Source organism: Triturus cristatus, chromosome 4_2 (genome assembly GCF_964204655.1).
Source record: "Triturus cristatus chromosome 4_2, aTriCri1.1, whole genome shotgun sequence".
Taxonomy (NCBI): Eukaryota; Metazoa; Chordata; class Amphibia; order Caudata; family Salamandridae; genus Triturus; species Triturus cristatus.
Window position 1 is genome coordinate 85,102,770 of NC_140586.1, and position 21,802 is coordinate 85,124,571.

The 21,802-nt window shown below is 48.1% G+C and overlaps 1 protein-coding gene across 5 annotated transcripts in view; it reads right to left on the reverse strand.

The window, feature by feature from the left end:
• The window catches only part of CARM1 (coactivator associated arginine methyltransferase 1), a 212,864-nt gene that overhangs the window by 23,438 nt on the left and 167,624 nt on the right, over positions 1-21,802 (reverse strand). For 3 of the 5 annotated variants that reach the window (XM_085600662.1, XM_085600659.1, XM_085600661.1), the window contains exons 13-14: positions 17,269-17,417; positions 12,528-12,605 (exon numbers count right to left, since the gene is read on the reverse strand). In XM_085600662.1, the coding sequence (XP_085456788.1) occupies positions 12,528-12,605; positions 17,269-17,417 (227 nt within the window). The remainder of the gene's footprint in view (positions 1-12,527; positions 12,606-17,268; positions 17,418-21,802) is intronic. The other 2 variants (XM_085600664.1, XM_085600660.1) reach the window with 1 other exon arrangement.

Consider the following 21,802-nt stretch of genomic DNA (forward strand, 5'->3'; position numbering starts at 1 on the left):
TGTGTGGCGCCCCAGCTTCCTGCCCTAATGGAAGAGTATCAGGAGGAGCCCTACCAGGATGATCAGTGGGAGGAGGACCCCCACACGTCCCTCCAGTGGGATGATGATTTTTATAACGCAGTGGACGATTCCATCTAGGGGGGAGGCCATGGCTCCCTTGGAGGATCGCCTGTCTCACCATATTGAGCAGGCTTGTGCACAATTGGCCAAGGCTTCCCATATCCTTCCTGTTCCTTCGTTCGGCTACGGCATTACCCCCCTCCGACTCCCAGACCCCAGTGGCTAAGCACCCTAGGGATTCCGGGGTGGATTTGGATGCTTTCGCCCGCCTTAAGCAGGAGTTTTTGGTGAGAAGCCCGCACAGGTGCCTTCAACCGCCCCGGGGGACGGCGATACAGCGGATGCGGATGACGAGCCTGGTCCTTCCCGTCCCTGGCGCCCCGCCCCACCTTCGGACTCGCAGAACCTTTGCTCGGACATGCTCGACCCCGATGATGTCCTGCACCCCCGGTCCTCGGACTCGCCCCCTCTGAGAAAGTAGCCCAGTATGTGGCCAGTAGGATCCGCCGGCCGTTAGAGGCCACAGCCAGGAGCTGTCTGAGGGCGGAGTGCCCCCGTCCTACATTGGAAGGAAAGGTGGCGGCTACCCCGGAGATTGACCCGCGCATGGCCACCTTTCTCCAAAAGTTTGTTAAAGACCCCAAGAGGGGTATCGATAGGTCCTGGCTGGCTTGTCAGGACAAGCTCCTAGATATCCTCGGCCCCATTACTAAGATTCTAGATATGGACGAGGAAGCTAAACAGTCAGGGTCCCTTATTTCTCCAGAGACCCTCTCCGCCTGGGCCCAACGCGTGGTGGTCTTCCTCGGGAATGCCAACTGCGCGCTTTCCACGGAAAGGAGCAGGAGCATACTTATCAAGGTTGACCCCAAGCTCGGGGATTTAGCCGATTCGGAGGCTAGCTCCATGGCCCAAGGGCGTCTTTTCGGGGAGCCCTTCATTAAGGAATTACGCAAGTTCGTGAATACTTTCACGTCGCTGGTTAAGGCCCAATCCTCGATCCGCAAGGTCTTCCGCCCTTGGGTTTTCCAGGGGGCCGGACGAGGTAGGGGCCCCTGCAAGTGCCAGTGCAACAGCACATGAGAATCAAATCTTAAATTGGCACCTTTACAAGGACAACTACATTCAGGTTTTTAGTATATAAGAAGTAATGGCGCTCGGCAGATATGCGTGTGGTATGTATGAATGGGCAAGTGGGTATGGTGCTATACAGGAAGGGGGAACCCTTCTAACCCCTTAATATGTGTAGGGAAAACCCTACAGCAAAATTGATACAATATTACTGATGTTTAAGTTGCATCTATGCAATTTGAATTGTATGTGTGCACAGGAGAATATTGTACCTTTACAAGGACGTTTCTCCAAGTATGCAACAGAGAATTTCTTGGATAACACACCACCCGCTACGAGGCAGAGGCACAAAGGTCTGTCCAAACCTGCAAGCAGTATTACAAATTCTAATATCCAAATCCATCCAGAACGAGAAGTCACTGAAACGTTCAGACAAGAGTCATTTCCCAAATCCTCTAGCCTAAGTGAGCACAGTCCTTGGTTAACTAGTCAAAGTGTACACTTGATATTACTTTTTGTGCTAAAGAATAAGTCACTTCATTGCAAATGGTGTAATCTATGCTTTTTCACAATGAAATTTCGAGTATGCACACTGCAAGTTATTTATGCAAACCTAGTCCAACCATTATCCCTTCCCAGTAGCAGAATAACATCTGTAACATCAACAAGCCCATAACACTGAGTATCTTGGGAAAAATGAGGAACTCGTACACTTCCCTTTGAGATCTTAAAATATCACACAATCATCCAGGGAGTATCATCTAGGGAAAATCTTCTCTGAGAAAAAACACTACTGAATGTTCTTTCAACCTTCAGCCAGACACCCATGACGTTCTGGGTGCAGAGTGCTTTAGATCATAGGCGTATAGGGAAAAGCAACTAATGCTGTTCAACTGCATCTTTGGATCACACTAAATCTGCAAGAAACTGTTCAGACCCTCAACAAAGGGATATTGGATGGCACTACATATTCCTCTGTCAACAGTGCGAAGTAAGTTGAAGGGCTGATGTAGCACTAATGTTAGCCACCGAAAAAATTATAATACCCATGTGCCCGAGACCGAAAAAAATAAATCACTCACTTTTGGACAGTAATTTACAATTGCTTGTTTAACCTACTTTTTTTTCTTCCATCGAGGGGGACATAGAAAATACCCCAACATGTTGCTTGAGGGCAGAGTGCCAAGCAAAGGAGAATCCACAGTTTCAGCTCAGTCCGTCTGGTCTCAGCAGTTGATTCTTAAATAATTTCTCACAAAATAAGCAGCACGGCTGATTGGCCACGCCGTCATTTAGCTTCTTAGAGAAAATCAGTACAATCAAGTCTCCAACATTGAGAGGACGGAGTAATACTTGGAACAGAGAGTAATTCATGACCAAACCAAGAAGGGGAGAAATGATACGAGGAATAGAAATTCAGACTAAAGCATATCCCACCTATCAGAGTACAAAAGAAAGCCCAGTTCTGAGCAGAAACAAAGGTAAGAGTCTGTCAATATACCACAGTGAAGGGTATAAACATTGGAAGGTGAACTCCCTGGGAAGGAACAAGAAAGAAAATCTGAAGGCACAATGGTCTGTGTACAGGAAGTGATCGTATTTACTCAGGGAATAAAAACCTAACTGAATGGAATATGCTACTTACCAGTATGCATCTGTTCTTGGCATGTAGAGCTGCAGATCTACACACTTGTGCATAGATCGCCAACTGGTGTTGGGCCCGGATGTTTGCAGTTGTTTTTCCTCTTGGAAAGTCTTTGGAAGTCACGAGGTCGGGGACTCCTCCTTTGGATCGTATTGCGCATGGGCTTCGGCTCCATCCTCAGATTGTTTTTCGCCAACAGGGAGAGATGGAGCGTAGTAATAACAGGAAAGATGCTCATGTGTGTTGTATCTAAATAAGATAAACTGGAACAGATAAAGGTAGCTGGGGAGGCGGGTGGGCATGTGTAGATCTGCAGCTCTACATGACAAGACAGATGCATACTGGTTAGTAGCATATTCCGTTTGAGGCATATGAGCTGCAGATTACACACTTTTGCATAGATTATATAGCAGTACCCACCCTTAGCGGCGACCACCCGTATCTGTTGCAGTGGTTTGGAATAATGTTTTGAGTACAGCCTGGCCCACACTAGCTTGTTGCTTAGTTTGCACATCTACACAATAGTGTTTAGTGAAAGTGTGCGGTGTTGACCATGTAGCTGCTCTGCAGATATCTAATGGGATGTTCCCTAAAAATGCCATTGAAGCCCCTATTTTGCGTGTAGAATGGGCTTTAAGGGGAACGGATAGCATTCGGTTTGCTTTGTGGTAGCAAATCTGAATGCATTTGACAATCCACCTAGCTATTCCCGACTTGGAGATGGGGTTGCCCTTGTGTGGTGGAGAGAAAGAGACAAACAGCTGTTTGGTCTTACGGAAAGGTTGTGTTCTCTGTGTGTAGTAGAGTAAGGCTCTTTTGACATCTAGTGTGTGAAAAGCTCTTTCTGCAACGATTTGTGGTTGCGAGAAGAAAACTGATAGTTCTACTGCTTGGTTTATGTGAAAGGGAGAAATGACTTTAGGGAGGGATTTTGGGTTGTTACGGAGAACAATCTTGTTACGGTGCATTTGCAGAAAGGTTCTTGAATGGTAAGTGCTTGTATCTCACTGACCCTTTTGAGGGAAGTGATGGCTACAAGAAAAGCGGTTTTCCATGTTAGGAATTGGAGTTCACATTTGTGCAGAGGTTTGATGGGAGGCCCCATTAGTCTGGTGAGAACGATGTTTAGGTTGCACACAGGTGAGGGTGGCAGTCTGGGTGGAATTATTCTTTTAAGGCCTTCCATGAAGGCTTTAATGGCAGGTACTCTAAAAAGTGATAGATGTTGCCTGTTTTGCAGATAAGCTGCTATGGCTGTGAGGTGCAGTCTAATAGACGTATAGGCTAGATTGCATCTTTGCAGGTGTAGTAAATAGCCTATGATGTGTTGAATGGACACATCTAGGGGATTGATGGTATTGTTGTGACAGTAGACAACAAAACGTTTCCACTTGGCGGCGTAGCACGCTCTAGTGGTGGGTCGCCTAGCTTCTTTGATGACGTTCATACAGTCAGGGGGAAGATTAAGGTAACCTAATTCTAGGATTTCAGGAGCCAGATCGCTAGGTTGAGCTGAGCTGGGTCCGGGTGCCTGATCTCTCCATGGTTCTGGGTTAAGAGGTGTGGAGAGAGGTGTAACTTTTGGTGCGGTACTACAGATAATTCCAGCAGTGTGGTGTACCACGATTGTCTGGCCCAAGTTGGAGCTACTAGTATGAGCGTGAGGGAGTGTTGTAGTTTGCGCACCACTAGTGGAATGAGTGGGAGAGGCGGAAAAGCGTACGCAAATCTGCCTGACCAGTTCATCCATATCGCATTGCCTTTGGACAATGGGTGTGTGTGAGAAAGTGCCATCTTTCTTGCATGGTATGCCCCCACTTTTTGCTGAATTGCAGAATGTACTTTGACTGAGTGTGCCCTGGACTCCTGCCAATCAGGTGCCCAGGGCCCATGTACCTTCCCTAAACACACAAAACCCAAATTGGCAAACCCTGGCCACATGTCAGCCCCTGGTAAATGGTACCCTAGGTACCCAGGGCCTTGTGACCAGGGAAGGCCTCTAAGGGCTGCAGCACTCATTGTGCCACCCTTAGAGGCTCTGTACCCTTACACACACACACTGCCCTTGGGTGTCTGGGTGCAAGACAAAACAAAGTCGACATGGCACACATCCCTGTGTGCCATGCCCATCACCTACACTGCCATGGCATACATCAGCCACCCCTATAGCTGGGTGCCCTATGCCAATGGTGTGGGCACATGAGCAGGAGCCCTGTGCCCCTACAGTACCCAGGGCCATTCCTGGGCACTGTAAGTGCAGTGCTGCCATTTAAGAGTACATGGTGCTGAGAGCTCGTCAAACACGAACTCCACAGCACCATAATGGCAACACTGAGAAGTTTGGTATCAAACTTCTCAGAACATTAAACCCACACTGATGCCAGTGTGGGATTTAATGTACCAAACACCCCAGAGGGCATCTTAGAGATGCCCCCTAAAACCTAACCTACAATCCACGTCTGTTCTGAGGCTGCCTAGGCTGCCACACAGCAGACATGTTGCTGGACCCCTGGGTAGGCGAGCCCCTGCTCTCCTTGGCCTGCAACAATGCACATCCTGGGCGAGGTGCTAAATCTTCTCCCCCAGGATGGGCAGGGGGAAGCTTCAAAGGCATGCCGCCTCTGTGAGCTTCCCCAGGCCACTGCAACCCCCCCCACCCTGGCGGGAAGCTTGGCCGGAAACCCCAAATAAGGACAGGGGATGTGCCAGCCTGCCAACCCCACCCCTCAGGTGGGGGAGGCGAGGTGAAGCACATCCCCGGGCTCTCGCCATCTTGAAGATGGGAAGCCCTACCCTATCAGGACTAGGCTACTGCCCCCCTCCCACAGGAGAGAGGCAGGATAGGGGGTCTACCCACCCCAGGACAGGGACCCATTGGTCCCTGTCCTTCACCTACCTGTAACACCCCTAAATCTAGTATATAGGGGCACCCTGAACCTTCCTTCCCCCAGATTCCAGATTCCAAAATCCGAAGAAGAGCTAGAAGAAAAAAGACCTGCCCAGCAGCTGCTAAGAAGAGGAAGACACAAACTGCTTTGGCGCCAGCCCTACCGGCCTGTCGACCCTCGAACCTGCTCCTGCTCCAACCCGGCATCTCTTGTGGCCAGCAACCTCACAAACCCCGGAGGACATGGCTACCTTTTGACTCTAAGCCCCTGGGACTCCCATGAGTAGAGGCTCTACTCAAAATCTACTTCCAATCCCTGTCAGCAGCCCGGAACCGCGAAACCAGCACACACTGCACCAGCCAAGCCTAGCCTGTGCCGGAATGAACAAAGACCACGAGGACGACCCCACGGCGACTATGACCCCGAGTCCGGCACCCAAGGACCTCCCTCGACACTCCTGAAGAAGCCTGCAGCCTCAGAACAAGGTGCCCCCCCCCCCCACCCGCGATCAACAGAGGGTAAGATTTCCCGATACCAAAAGGCACCCCGGCGCCCCGCAGCACCCTGTGCCCAACCCCGGGGTACCTACCTATCCTCCAACTACCCAACTTACCTCTCGAAGTGGTGGTGGCACCTGAAGAATCCTCGTCCCCGAGCTTGCAGTCTTTTTCTAAACCGGAGATTTCCCATTGAAATCAATTGAGCGCCCAAAGGCTCAAAAGCACTCTGCACCCAGCCGCCCAAGTGGCCCTGGCAGTGCAACCTCTACACCCATCTACTTCCCCACTTGCCCTGAGTAAGTGACCAGGAGCCCAGCTCCCACAGCCGCGTGGCCTGCTAGTCAGCAGCCACCAGCCAAGGCCCCCCCCTATCCCTCATAGGATAACATTGGGCCTAACTCTCTCTGCACCCAGCCGCCATAGTGCCGCTGGGAGTGAACCAACTGTACCTACCTGACCCTGGGGGACCCCTGAGTCTATGCCCAAAACCTCAACTCTGCCAGTGGAGTACTTACCTTTAAACCGATAACTCAATTTTCTTCATAGGGCAACATTGACTGGCTTTTTCCTGAAATGTCTTCTAAGTGTGGGACTTTTCAAAACTAAAAATATTCACCAAAAATCAGCCGAGTAACGAAACGAAAATACTCACCTGCTCCCAGTGCTGGATCTTGGTGCCCAACACTGACTCTGAAAACTACTTACAACTGTACTTACCAGTAACCCAATTTTCTTCCATAGGAAATCATTGACTGTTTTTCTGTGAAATTTCTTCCAAGTGTCAATTTCTGCAATCTTTAAATGTTCTTTAAAAATCGTATAATATCTGAAAAGGTAATTACTTACCTGTTTTGGATAAAGGTCCCAGTACTGAGTCTAGGCACCCAGTACTGGATTACAAAAGTAACGAGAACATACTATACCTGTAACTTGAATTTTCTGCCATAGGGAATCATTGACTGTTTTCTATGAAATATTTTCTAAGTGTCAACTTTTAAAATGGCAAAATTTTGTCTAAAAATCATCACAGTAATTAAGTCGACTTTTATCACTTGATTCCAAGTACTGACCCAGGACTGAATCTAGGATCCAGTCCTGGAATTCCAAAAGTAATCTTAAAAGTAATCTGTGGTAAATAACATGAAAGTTCCTTTTAACTCAATGTATAATTGTGTTTAAAATAGTGTTGCCTATTGCAACCACTTGTAACTGTTTACAAAAGTCAATTGCATATTGCAAAAGTATTTATATAAAGCATCTCATTCTGAGAAAGTATATTTTAAATCCAATTGTTGGTTCTAAAATAAAACAAGCATATATTTTTTATATATAAACCATTGGCCTAGAGTTCAGTTATTGAGTTTGTGAGACCATTTGCTGACTGAGTGTGTACAACAAATGCTTTACACTGTCCTCTGATACTGCCTTACTGCTCGACCAAGCTACCACTTTAGAGAGTAAGGTTATATCAAACTTTAGCCTCTGGGGACTGTGGACTCTGTACACCCTGTACCTATTTGGGAACAGTATATACAGAGCCACTTTCTCACAGTGTGGTTATCTGGCGGCGAAGCTTGGGCATTTGGTGTTTTGGTGGGTGGCGAAGAGGTATTGCTGTGGATGCCCCCACAGTTGAAAGTACGCGTGAAGAACTTGTGGATGTAGTTACCACTCGTGGATCTGTTGTGTCGGTCTGCTGAGTAGATCGGCTATAGTGTTTTGGACTCCTGTGACATGTTGGGCCAGGAGAAAGATTTTCTGGAGTATGGCCCATCTCCATATGCTCTGTGCTAGCTGAGAGAGCTGTGGAGTGTGTGTACCGCCTTGTTTTTGTATGTAGTACATGGCTGTCATGTTGTCTGTGCGGACTAGGACTGCCTTGCCTGAAATCTGTGTTTGGAAAGATTTTAGGGCTAAGAATATAGCTAGTAACTCCAGATGGTTGATGTGGAGTAACTTTTGTTGAGGGGTCCATTTGCCCTGCATGGTGTGATGTAATAGGTGAGCTCCCCAGCCGGAGAGCGATGCGTCCGTTGCCAGTATTATCTGAGGAACCGGGTCCAGGAACGGTCGCCCTTTGGAAAGGTTTTTGGTGGTCCACCACTGCAGAGAGCGATGGGTACGACCGTCTACCAACACCAGATCTGTTAATTGATCTTGAGCCTGGTTCCATTGGCGCGCTAAGCACTCTTGGAGAGGACGCATCTGGAGTCTTGCGTGAGGTACTATGAATATGCAAGAGGCCATCATCTCGATTAGTTGCATAAACACTCCAGCTGGAAGGGAGTGTTGTGCTGCAAATTTTGCGCGTAGAGCCTGAATGCTTGTGATCCTGGCCGGACTGGGGTAGGTTAGTGCTTTTGAGGTGTCTATGGTGGCACCGAGGTATTGTTTTACGTGGGACGGTTGCAGATGGGACTTTGCGTGGTTTACCGTGAAGCCCAGTTGGTGAAGTAGCTGGATAGTGGCATGCGTGTGTTGTACACACTTGTTGTATGAACTGGATTTTATTAGCCAGTCGTCTAGGTATGGGAAGACATGGATGTGTTGTCTCCTGAGGTGTGCTGCCACGACTGCTAGGCACTTGGTGAATACTCGTGGTGCTGTTGTGACTCCGAATGGGAGTACTTTGAATTGGTAGTGTTGGTTGTCCACTACAAATCTGAGGAACTTCCTGTGAGTGTTGTGTACAGGAATGTGGAAATAAGCATCTTTTAGGTCTAAAGTGGTCAGGAAGTAGTTTTGGGAGAGCAGGGGAAGTACCTGCTGAAGTGTTACCACGTGAACATGGTCGGAGTGTATGTATGTGTTTAGGGGCCGGAGGTCTAGGATGGGCCGTAGAGTCTCATCCCTTTTTGGTATGAGAAATTATAGGGAGTAAACCCCCAGATTTCGTTGGTTGGTAGGAACGTGTTCTATCGCCCCTTTTTGTAGGAGGGAGATTACCTCCTGCTTTAGTAATGCTAGATGTTCCTGTGACATTGGGCGTTGTCTGGGTGGAATGTTTGGGGAGCGTAGACATTAGTTCTAGGCAGTAGCCTGAACAAATTATTTGTGTTACCAATTTGTCTGAGGTGATGGTAGCCCAGACATGAAGGAAATTTGGAGTCTACCCCGACCGGAGTGGGATGGTCTGGGGGGGAGTGGAGGGAAGTCATTGGGTAGGTGAGGAGGCAGAGCGGCGGTGTTCATTTTGCCTCTGCCTTTATTATTGTTGCCCGTGTAGCCGCCTCTTTGGTAACCCCTTGTGAAGGTGGATTGGGTAGGAGCTTTATGTGACGTGGAAGCGGTATCAGAGGAGTAGCCTCTGGATGTGCTCCGAAAGGAGGAACGGCGAAAGGATCGCCTGGGAGGGTGTGAATGTAAGGCTCCCATAGATTTCGCCGTATCCGTGTCTTTTTTCATTTTTTCTAGGGCCTCATCCACTTTTGGGCCGAACAGATGTTCCTGGTCAAAGGGATGGTTCAGGATGGAAGCTTGCACTTCTGGTTTATATCCTGAGATCCTGAGCCAGGCATGGCGACTGAGGAGGACGCTAGTATTGATGGCCCTGGAGGCGGTGTCTGCTGCATCTAGGGCACAACGGATGGAGGTATTAGTGATGGTTTTGCCCTCCTGAATTAACTCATTTGCCCTGTTTTTGTATTTGTCAGGGAGGTGTTGCATTATGGCTTCTAGCTCGTCATAATGGGACCTGTCATATCTAGCCAGTAACGCTTGTGTATTGGCGATACGCCATATGTTGGCAGCTTGTGATGCAGTGCGCTTGCCGGATGCGTCCAATAGTTTTGACTCTTTGTCAGGTGGTGGTGCTTCGCCTGACGCCTGGGAGTTGGCCCTCTTTCGTGCTGGGGACACTACCAGGGAATCTAGTGGGGCTGTCCCTCTGATGTAGGAGGGATCTGTAGGGGCGGCTTTATATTTCTTCTCGATGCGCGGGTTAATGACCCTGGCTCTGACTGGGCCTTTAAAGACCTCTTGCGCATGTTTTATAACCCCTTTGAGCATGGGCAGTATGGAGGTGGCCCTATGCGTGGTATCGAGGAGGAAATCCTCCTCCACGGGGTCGGTATGGAGTTCTACCCCGTGATAGTGTGCAGCCCTCTGGAGTAAATGGTTGAACCCCAATGAGTCTTCTGGTGGGGATGTTCTCGAAGGATAGAGATCTTGTGGGACGTTAAGGATGTCGGGGATGTTATAGTCGTCCCATGGGTCTGGGGAGCCTGTGGGAGTGGGGTCCCCTGTGGGTGAGTCATGGGGTGCGTCATGGGGTGCGTCCCCTATGTCATCATATATGTTATCATGATCATCATCATCATCATCCGGAGGCTGTGTTGGGGAATTATGAGGAGGGGGTGGAGAGGGAGAAGGTGGAGGGGGGGGATGGTGGAGGGGGTGGACGAGGTGGGGAAGGTATTCTGAAAGGTGAGGTAGCAGAGTCCTTCCTTTTTGGAGGTGGAGCTGGGGCAGGTTTTTCCAGCTGTCTCTTTTTGATGCTGAGCATCAAATGTCCGGTTTTGGGATCCTTGGTCAATGTGTTTTGCAAGGGATCCGGTGTAAAAAGAGTTCCTCCGAAGGTGGCTTATCCGTCGGCGCCGAAGGCATCGGGCCGTTGGTTTTTTGACCACAGTGTCCTGTTTAAAAGTATGCGGCTTGGAAAGGGCCTTTTGTTTGGTCGGTGCTGAGATGGGTTTCGACTTTGAGATCTCGGTGCCGGTGGCCTTGTGTGCTTTCGTCGGTTCCGAAGATGGAGTCGGTACCGAGGCGCTGGAACTGGTTTTCGGCACCGAGTGTTTCGGTATGGGGGTCGGTGCCAAAGAGGAGGCAATTTTCTTTTTCGTGGGCTGGCTCGAGCCCGAGCCGCCTGAAGGCTTAATAGGCTTCTTTACCGGTCCCGAAGGTGCGGTGTGGGAAGCAGTGTCTTTGGTCTTACCTAGGCCTGGAGGCGAAGGCGTGACTGAAGACTTTTTGGGTGCCGGCGAGGGTGTGGGGCAAATTGGTACTCACGACTCTCTGTGCCGGAGTGATGTCCTCCACATCTGAATCGTCAGCTTCGGAAGCGCTGACGAGGCCCTCGTCGGTGTGGTGGTCTTCTGGCGTGTGGACGCCCTCTCCGAAGATGTCATCTGGAATCGCCGTCGACGAGTGTGCCATGGTTCTTCGTGCCCTTCGGTCTCAAATAGTTTTCTTGGACCGGAAGGACTTGCACGCCGGACATTCTCGAGCTTCGTGTTCAGGGGAGAGGCATAGATTGCATACTTCGTGGAGATCGGTGTGGGGGAATTTGGACCCACATCGAGGGCACTTCTTGAAGGGAGTCCTTTCCATGAGCCAGGACCGGAGCTTGGGTAGGCCCGAAGGCCGGCGTCGACGACTGGAATCGAAGGTTTTGATCGATGAGAACCGCGCCGAGTGTGGAGATCGCGATCAAAACAATACCGCGAGTTGGGGTGAGGATTGCGCGTCGATTGACCTGGAAACCTGTTCGGAACCGGAGCGCGAAGATCACATCCGAGCCCGATGGTGGAAAAAACCAATCTGAGGATGGAGCCAAAGCCCATGCGCAATACGATCCAAAGGAGGAGTCACCGACCTCATGACTTCCAACGACTTTCCAAGAGGAAAGACAACTGCAAACATCCGGGCTCAACACCAGATGGCGATCTATGCACAAGTGTGTAATCTGCAGCTCATATGCCTCGAACATATATATATATACACACATATATATACACACACATATATATATATACACACATATATATATATATATATATATATATATATATATACATACACACATTTTTGTTACCAATTTGCAAAGGAATCCCACAAAGTGGCGGTGCAGAAAGGGAAAACCTTTCTGTGTTGAAAGACCCATCGAAAAGGAGAGGCTGATAAAGGAGGGGGGGGGGGGGGGGGGGGGGGGTGAGCTATTGGCCTTGTAATTAAGCAACCGCAGATCAGCAATGGGTTTGAATTGATCTTTTAGGTTACATCAGCTAATTTAAAACAGTGGGCTCCATAACAGCAGTTTGGAATCAAATTTGGAACAATGGGAAGTAGTAATATCCAACTTGCCCTCAGATGGTGTAGGCATAAGGAGGGACAAAACAGACGATTTATACAGCATTTAAAAGGGAGGGTTTAAACAGTTGTCTGGTAATAGCAGTTGCCCATACACTGATAGAAAGAAATACAGTCTATTAATTTGCAGGCAACTTCCAATTTTAAAATACAAACGTTAAAGTCCATTAAACCCCTCTTCAGAAGATGATTGGAGAACTGCATAGATTATTACATCCACTTCAAGTCTAGGACGAGAAGAGGATTTCTTTCAAGAGTCCCGACAATGATACTCACCTAAAGGAATCAGATTGTTGTGTCCAATGGTGGACCCACCTCCCATCACTCCGCTGAGGTCATAAGCAGTAGGCATCCCTGAATGTGGGAAAGGGAACAGGTTACTGCTGCAGACACTCAGGACAATGTGATAATCAGGCACGGTGAGAAGAGCATGTTACCAAATGCCCACATAGATATACAAACTTTACCTTTAGTCAGCAACCATACAACATCTACTGGAAGTCTTTCCCCTTTGTTCCTCTACCACTATCCCCACAGGCCCATTTCAAAAGATGGCTGCAGATGATACCACCTCCAGCACATTACAACACAATAGGAAAATGTTGGCTGCCTGCAAAGCAGAGATACCTGCAGCTCCTTAAAAGGTATTCTGGTCTGAGAAATGTGGTGCATGGAGACCCAACCGTTCTTAGAGTGCAGTTTGAAAATGGGGCCCTCAACCTTTAGTAGCAATTTTGTAAGTTAAAAACATTACCAGTGACCATGTTCTCTTACAAACACCCCTCAATTGTGTTTTTTGCCCTGAACAGCACCCTCAGGGCAGCAGTGGGCGTGGCGGACACTGGACGGTCAAAATTACTACTCCAACTCCAGTCCTGGAATATTTGGGCAAAGAGCAACTTTCCCCAAAATTTTCCGGGAGGCTTATTCCAAATCCAGTTCTGGAATATTTTGGGGGAAAGCTACAAATTCTCCAAGTATTTTTAGGGACGGTTGAAAAGAACAAGCTACTTACCTTCCGTAATGCCTTATCTGGTAGAGACTCTTTATAGCAGCAGATTCCTTACCATAGAATTATTCCCAGGTACTAGACTATCAGAATTTTTTGGGTTGAGAAGTACCCCTGCATGCTGGTAGGTGGCATTGATTGGCTCCGTGTGGCGCTGTTGGGGCCGGATGTGACGTTTGCGGTGCCTATATAGGTGCCACCACAGTGCGCTGATGTCAGTTTCTTTTTGCAACTTTTCATGCCAGGAGCACGGAGCCACAAAGAACACTGGCCAGTGGTGTGCAAAATGAAGACCCTGAAAAGAGAACAGCCATGTCCCTAGAAATACATTTGCAGAACGGGCAGGATGGGTGGGTCGGTAAGGAATCTGCAGCTAAATAGATTCTCTACCAAATAAGGAGTTACCGAAGTTAAGTAACTTGTTCATCTGATAGATACTTTTAGTCGCAGATTCCTTACCTTAGAATAGATACCCAAGCAACACCTCCCCAGAGGTGGGCCTGCCATACAATATATCATTACGAAAATGTCCTGCTGGACCGAACGGCCAAAGTGCCCATCCCCACCAGCCTGAATGTCCAGGCAGTAGTTCTAAGTGAATGCGTGCAGAGAGGCCCACGTCGCTGCTTGGCTGATCTCCAGGAACGTGACTCTGCATTTTAACGCAGTGGTGGCAGTCTTGGCTAAGGAGGAATGAGCATGCAAGCCCTCAGGGGGTTGCTTCTTGTCCAATGCATAGCATAATTTAATGGAGAGCACAAGCCATCAGGAGAATGTCTATTTCTGCACAGCCTTTCCCATCTTCGGTCCGCCATTCCACATTAAAAGTTGGTCAACCACCCAGAACTTTCTCGTGCGGTCAAGGTAGAACGACAACGCTCTTTGTGGGTCCATCCTTAGAGGGATGTGGATGAGCGCAGAAAGCCGACTGGGTGATGCACTGGCCAACATGAAAGGAAGCAACGTCTTTCAGTAGAAAGGACACTAGTACGTAGAACCCGCTTGTCTGGGTAAATGTTTAGGTATGGAGGCTTGGATGTCAAATCCTGAAGCTCACAGACCTTTCGGGCAGATGGTATTGCCACCAGGAAAGCAGTCTTGATGGTAAGGAGCCTGAGAGGGCAGTTGTGCAAGGGTTCAAAGAGTGCACATCAGGAACATCAGGATGAGATTGAGGTCCCAATGAGGCATGATAAACGGAGAAGGAGGAAACCCATGTTGCAAACCTTTAAATAACCTATGTACAATAGGGGATTTGAAGAGGGATGGCTGGTCAGGCAACCACAAAAAGGCTGCTATAGTAGAAAGATAACCCTTTAAGGGGCTCTGAGCAGAGCCCTTCTGGGAAGAGAAAAAATAAAGCGATCTGGAGAAAGGGGAGCATAAATGGGGTCAACCAGTTTTTTCTGCACTCCATGCCACAAACTTGCCCCTCCAGCAGGCGTATACTGTTTTGGTGCAGAAAGGCCCAGCTGCCAGAACAACATCGTAGACTTTGGGTGTAAAGTCGAAAGCTGTCAACTGTCGCCGCTCAAGCTGTACGCAAGAAGACAGTTGATAGGTTAGGTGGAGAACCCTCCCCTGCTGCTGTGACAGAAGATCCTCCTGAAGGGGCAGCCTGATCGGAGAACCGATGGCCATGCTAAACGGCTCGGGATACCAAACTGAGCCCAGTCCGGATACACAAGGATGACGTAGGCCCAGCTGCTCCTGATCTTCTTGAGAACTCTGGGCAGGAGTGGTATGGGCAGAAATGGGTACAGGAAACCTGAGTTCCACTCAAGACGAAAAGCGTGTTAGAGCAAGAGCTGCCTTGGAAACTCAAGCAACCAGAACTGCTGACATTGCAGTTCTAGGCGGTGGCAAACCGATCCAACACCAAGGCTCTCCTCACTGCTGAAAGAGACCTTGCACCACCTCTGGATAGAGATACCATTCATGATCCACAAGGCATCTTCGGCTAAGTTTTTAGTTCTGGCGTTCAGAGAGCCCGCTGACAAGTGACCCACAAGGGAAATGCCCTGATGTCACAGCCATGTCCAGAAGCGCTAAGCCTCTTGACAAAGGGTCCACAATCCCACCCGCCCTGTTTGGCAACATGGCAGTGGTGTTGCCCGTAAACACCTACACTAGCCTTCTCTTGACTGAGTGTAGTCTCTTGACTGAGATAAAAAAGGCTTTCAATAGCAGCCGGATCACCCAGAGCTCCAGTAGGTTTATGCAGAGTCCGAATTTCGCCAGGGGCTTCTGATCTCCACCCCTCCCAGATGGCTGCCCAATCCCAGAAGTGACGTATCTGTCAACACAGATCTGGTTGGGGAAGGGAGAGGGGTCTGCCGCTGACCCAATCACAGTTTGTTAGCCACCACTGCAGATCTTTTGCAGTCCCCTTTTAGATGTGGGCCATGTCTGAGAGATTCCCCAGATGCTGCGCCCACTGGAACCTCCGGTCCTACTGCAGAGCCCACATATGCCAGAGAGCATGTGTCACAAGCAGGCTGCAGGAGGCCAGGAGGTCCAGCAACCTCAGGTCTCACTGAAATAGAGACTAGAGGCTGAAAATGGTATACTAGCCCAAATAGCCTGGACTCACAGTTCAGGAGGATAAGCCTGATACTGCACCATATCCAGAACAGCTCCGATGTAAGGGTGCATCAGGGAGTCGGATGTGACTGCTGAACGTTGATAGTGAACCCCAGCGAATGCAGGAGATCTGCTTTAGTCTGGGGGAGGGAGAAGACTGCCTCGGGCGGTCCCACCTTAACAGCCAGTCGTCAAGACTGGGGAAGACTAGCAACCCTGATCTCAGCAGATGAGCTGCAACCACCGCCATCAACTTGGTGAACATCCAAGGGGTGCTGGTAAGGCCAAATGGGAGCACGGTGAAGTGAAAGTGCTCGTGGACCACCGTGTATTGCAGGTAACGCAGGCAGGACAGGAATGTGGAAGTATACATCCTGCAAGTCCATGCCACCTTCCAGTCTCCCAGGTCCAGGGCAGACAGGACTTGAGTGAACATGAGCATTTTGATCATCTTGAGGAAGAAATTGTGAGGGTGCAGGTCTAGGATAGGACCAAACCCTCTGTCCTTTGTGGGCACTAGGAAGTAGCAGGAATTGCAACCATGACCTACTTCTGGCATCAGCACCCTCTCTACTGTTCCTTTGGCCAAGAGAACAGTCACTTCCTGGCAGAGTAAGGAAAGATGGTTCTCAGTCAGCCTGTCACAAGCAAGTGGCATGGGTAAAGGGGTACTCATGAAGGGGAGGGCGTAGCCCCTCCAGACAATCTGCAGAACCCATTGGTCTGATATTATAGACCTCCAGTAGGGAAGGTGATGCGGTACCCTCCCTCCCACTGGGTGCCCATGATAAGCGGGCAAACTGTATGGTTTGGAGGCTCCGACTGCCCTCGGGGTGGTGGATTGGGCCGACCTCTGACTGCCTGACCCACAAGGTCTGTGGTTACTGCGTCCTCAACCAAGCAGAGTCTGGGAAGCTTGAGCACAGCGGTGGCTGGACAGGTATAGACAGCTGGAAGCCCCTTCTGTGGCCACAAAAGTGGATTGAGAGTGGCTAGGGGTCGTGGAAAGTCCCCAGGACTTGGCCGTAGCCCTGCTGTCCTTAAAGCCCTCCAGCGCTGAATCCGCCTCGTCTCCGAAGAGATGGGAGCCATCAAATGGCATATCCATAAGCAAGGCTTGGACATCCCCTGAAAAGCCAGTTGTCCTCAGCTAGGCGTGGCACCGTAAGCCACTGTCGATGAAACCGCTCTGCCCAGCAAGTCTGACGCCTGGTGATAATTCTAAGGTAAGGAATCTGCGGCTAGAAGTCTATATCAGATGATGTAATTTTGAATGGCAGAAAGTGCTGCCCTGAGGGCGCACTTCAGGACAAAAAACTAGGAATACCACAAACACCATCATTTTTCCCCTTTACAGGCCACTGAGAGAGACACCTTGGGTCCTAGCATCGAATTTGACTGTTAATTCTTGAGGCACAAACCCACCAGATTGGCCCGCAAACGATGAGGATGGTACAGTACCAGTGACCACCATTCCCGTGCTCATATTGTAGGCGCCGGCTGTGTTCCACATGGTCTCTGACGGGGAGGTATAGTGAGAGCCTGGAGGAGGAGATGGGCTGGTCCCGGTGTATCTGGAACAGGAAAAAAGACCACTGTTACTAAAGGCAAGTGCTCCCCTTCTATGTACCTGTACTCCCTCTGCATGTACTCTTTTCCCACTATATCAACCTAAAATGCTCAAACTGATTTTGAAAAGGTAATGGCAGATTTTCACTAAGATATGGGAATTAATCCAGGAAGAATTCTTAATTGAACTGTAGCAGATACAACCAAGAAAGAAACTGTTACTTACTTGTAGTCCTGATTTTGCATCGCAGGTTTCTTCACTGAAGTCATACACGTTAGAATAATTCCCTGTGGCATGCACAGACCCTGGAACACTTCATTTCAATATATTTGTCCACAGAATTATACACATACAGGGTGCTATTGTCCGCAAGTCCATATGATGTGCAGCACCCTTCAGAAACCTATCCAAGGCAAGGTTTTACAGAAATGTAGACTGTCAGACACCAGAATAGACTATTTCAAGACTGCATTGTAGCATCTGATGAGGAAAATGCTCAAAACCTGTGTACAACTGAGCTGAATTGCTGCCTACAAAGCTTTCACTGGAAAGCGGTGAAAACAAAATTCCTGTCCCTTTAAAGCTCCAGGAGCTTCCATTACACATGGAGCACTGTATTGTCAGTTGTATCCCAGATTCAGTTCTTTATTCCAGCGAGAGACAAAGAAAGAATCTAGTATGACAAAGAGACAGTTACAATTTCAAATGGCCAACGTGACAGCCAAGGAGATTGGCAGGTCTTTTATGAAGATACCTAGGAAGCAGAACCAGGAATAGAAGTAACCATTTCTTCTGCACTGTAGGAACTTCATTAATCGTCATAAACATTAGAATATGATAAGAAGCAATAAGCCAAATTGTCACTGCAGCTCTCAGGCAGACGAACCAGAAGTTATAGGAGCTACTAGGCCTAATTGAGAATGTAATGTGGTTAACTAAATAGATTTCTCAAAGCTGCATGGGAAACCTTAGCGTCATACCCTGTATCTGAATCTAAGGAGTGGTGTGCTCTGATCGTTACATGGCAGCTTTGAAATGACTGCCAGTGGATCATTGTGAGCCAAGCTGTGGTGGCTGCCTTACCTCTAGTGAAATGAGCTCTTGGTCTTTCTAAGAGCAGTTTCTCTAATAATTGGTAACATAAGAACAGGGCTGTCTTAGCACTGGCACCTAGTGAGATAATATTTGTTGGTGCCTCCTCAATGAACTTCTCCACAATTTCTCCTCTATCACTCTCCAATAGTGCCCCTTTTCTTCTTAGTCCCGCTCAGGTTTATTTAATTTCTTTTAGAATGCTAACCATCTTAATGTAGAGGGTTGGAATACTTTACATTGCACACATTACAGAATTACAATGAATCTTACAAATGTTAAATTTATTTATAGTAACTGTAACATAAGCTAATAAGGGCTACAAGGTGTAGGAATCACATCACAAATACTGGTAGGTATTGTTGGTTAAGGGTGCTAGATCTGGAGAAATGGTCTGGATTTTAAATGCAATGCAGTAGTTGGGGTAGACTGTACAAATAAGAATCTATTACTACCCTAAGGGACCCTTTTTAGAAACCTCAGAATAACCAAAGATTGAGGAAAAAAACAATAAGGTTCCAAACCTATGGCTCCCAGTTTTCATGGAGATCAGCGATGCTGGTCCACAGCTCACTGTGCTACTTTAAAGGCGTTTCACTTATGAACTGCAAGTAAGAAAATGATCTCTGGCAAAACCAGTAACCCACTTAGCCTTCTGCATAAAACTTTACAGTAGACACATTAACCAGACAAAACTCCAATCTCCCCAGTAAATATAGTAACCACTAGAGCCACCAGGCATTTAAATTACTACCTAAAAATGGCTGGCCACACAAATAACAGGAGGTGCCTTAAGCCTGGAAGAAGTTTTGAAATGCAGCCCTACCTACTTCCCCATCACTCCCTCCCCCACCCAGCTTGACACCCCATTCTGCCAAACCGGTCGCACAGCCCTAAAGCCAGCACTGCATATGGATTTGGATGCACAACCACGTGGTGCTATGCTCTTTGGACACGGCTAGGCCTGTCAAATATGGCCATACTTATCAAATATAACTGGTTGGATTTCCAAAGTGATTTTGTTTTGACTAAGCAGAGTTGCAGCACCATTCTTGCATCTAACAAGTGTAGGGAGTGTTCTGTGAGTGTTTATGGATTTGAAAAGTAGACAAGCAAGGTTTTGGTTTGAATTATCTGGAACGCTGACAACTTTGGGAACCCTATTGGAAAGGTGTGTATGGTTCCACATAAAAAAATGCTTTAATGTTTCTCAACTTTTGAGTAGAAGTTATTGCTTTAAAGAATGTAGTCTTCCAGGAGACATGCTGTAATGTGGTCCTGTGAATAGGCTCCAGAGGATAGCTTATTAATCTTGATAGAACAAAGTTCAGTTGCCATGGAGAAGACTATTCTGATCAGAGGAAACTCCTTCATACCTTCCAAAACATCTTATTACAGGGATCCTGCAGGCCACCTATTTTGGACTCTTTTCTATAGGTCATAAGTGCAGCAGGATTACTTTTGAATGTGCCAAATGCAAAAGATGTGGGATGACAATGTTCTCTTGACATGAGATTGGGTTACATCAGTTATTTGGCACCATATACAGAGTATTTTCCCTTTCAGTAAATAGCATGCCTTTGTAGATGGAAACTTTACTATCTGCAGCATTTCTGCACATGCTGGAGCAAAGTTCAAATGTTCATTTAGCTTGCTTTCAACAGCCATGCCTCCAAATTCAGAAATGTTTGGTTCAGATGCTGGTTTTGTCCATGTAGTCTGATCAAAAGGTTTAGTCTGTATGGCAGGGTATTGTGTGGCCTGATGGACATTTGAAGCAGGCCTGGATACCACCAGTCTGGTGCTATTAGAATTATCATCAGCCAGAAATTTGCATAGTTTTAACACGGCCGGAATGAGTGAGATCAGAGGAAAATTGAGCAGTCATTTTCCTTGATAAACTGAGCAAAAGCGCATTACCCACTGATCCTAGCACTAAAGCTCAAGAGATGAAGTATCTGAATTTTCTTTTTGAGCCGTTGCTATGAGATCTAGAGTCTGTTCCCCACTCTTTGATCCTGCTGCTTTAGACAGCGCATGCTTATAGTATTGTCTGTATGAATCAGTAGGTTTCTGATCACAGAAATAATAGGAAAGCCTTGAGAGCTAAATGGACTGCTCTTAGCTGCAGATAGTTGATGTTGTAAGACCTCGCCCTGTTTTTTTGGATCAGACCAACGGATATTCCAGATGCACTGCCCATCGCATAAGTGATGCATCTGTGACAATCATCACATAGTGCTTGTAGGAAGGTGGAATCTGACTGCATGGATACCCTAACTTTTTTTTCCTGGTGTTTTGCTGGTTTTTAACTAGTCTGACTGGGATTCTGCTAATCAGGACGCCAGTTTATCTGCCTTCTCCCTAAATTGGTTGTGCATGTACTTTAGGTATACTCCAGATTGGATACTGGGGTACCCTTATCAGTCCCTAGTATATGGTACACCATGTGCCCACGGCATAGGGACCCCAGAGGCCTCCCTAGGGCAGCAGCATGTATTGTGCCACCCCTGAAAGACCATTCAAAATGGCAATACAGGTCTGCTACTGCAGCCTGTGTAAGGGGTGCATGCACCACCGTACTTAGATATAGGTTCACTATATCTATTCTAAATCACTGCACATATAAACCTATCAGTCACCCCTATGGCAGGCCTTATCAATCCTGAAGGCAGGGTGCTGGGTTTTATGTGAGAGGGCGACCCTGCATGAGCAGAGCCCCTCTGCAGCCTTCGGAACCTATTTTCCAGGGTGGTCTGTGATGCAGCCAACCATATATATTCAAGTGCATTATAACCTCGCGGTAAATGCTAACTTTAAAACGGCTGCTTAGAAACAGGCTTAGAATCATACCTCCACACCAGTAACTGCCGGGGGAGTATGATTCCACCCTCCTAGAGGGACTTATGTGAATCACCGGTACACCCGGTTCCAGCTTTCTCGACCTGTGCACCACAAAATGGATGCTGCCAGCCACAAACAAGTCTGCCCTCCTGCTGCTGAGCTGAGCTCGAGCAGGGGAAGGCTTGACACGGTTTCCTGTCACAGGGAGGTGTGACCACCTCCCAGACAGGATTTAGTGTATTGGGGCTGGGTGGGTGCACTCAGCGTACCTGAAAGTCTGCCCTGGGGGTACATTTGGTGTCCCTGTGCATAGTCCAGCTCAAACCGGTTGCAGGAGCCATTTGCTCCTGCTCTGGTGCAAAACTGGACAAAGGACATGGGTGTAACCACCCCTCCCCTGACCCTCGCATAGGTGGGTCCCCAGAGTTTGTCCAACCCCTTCCTTGGGTATAA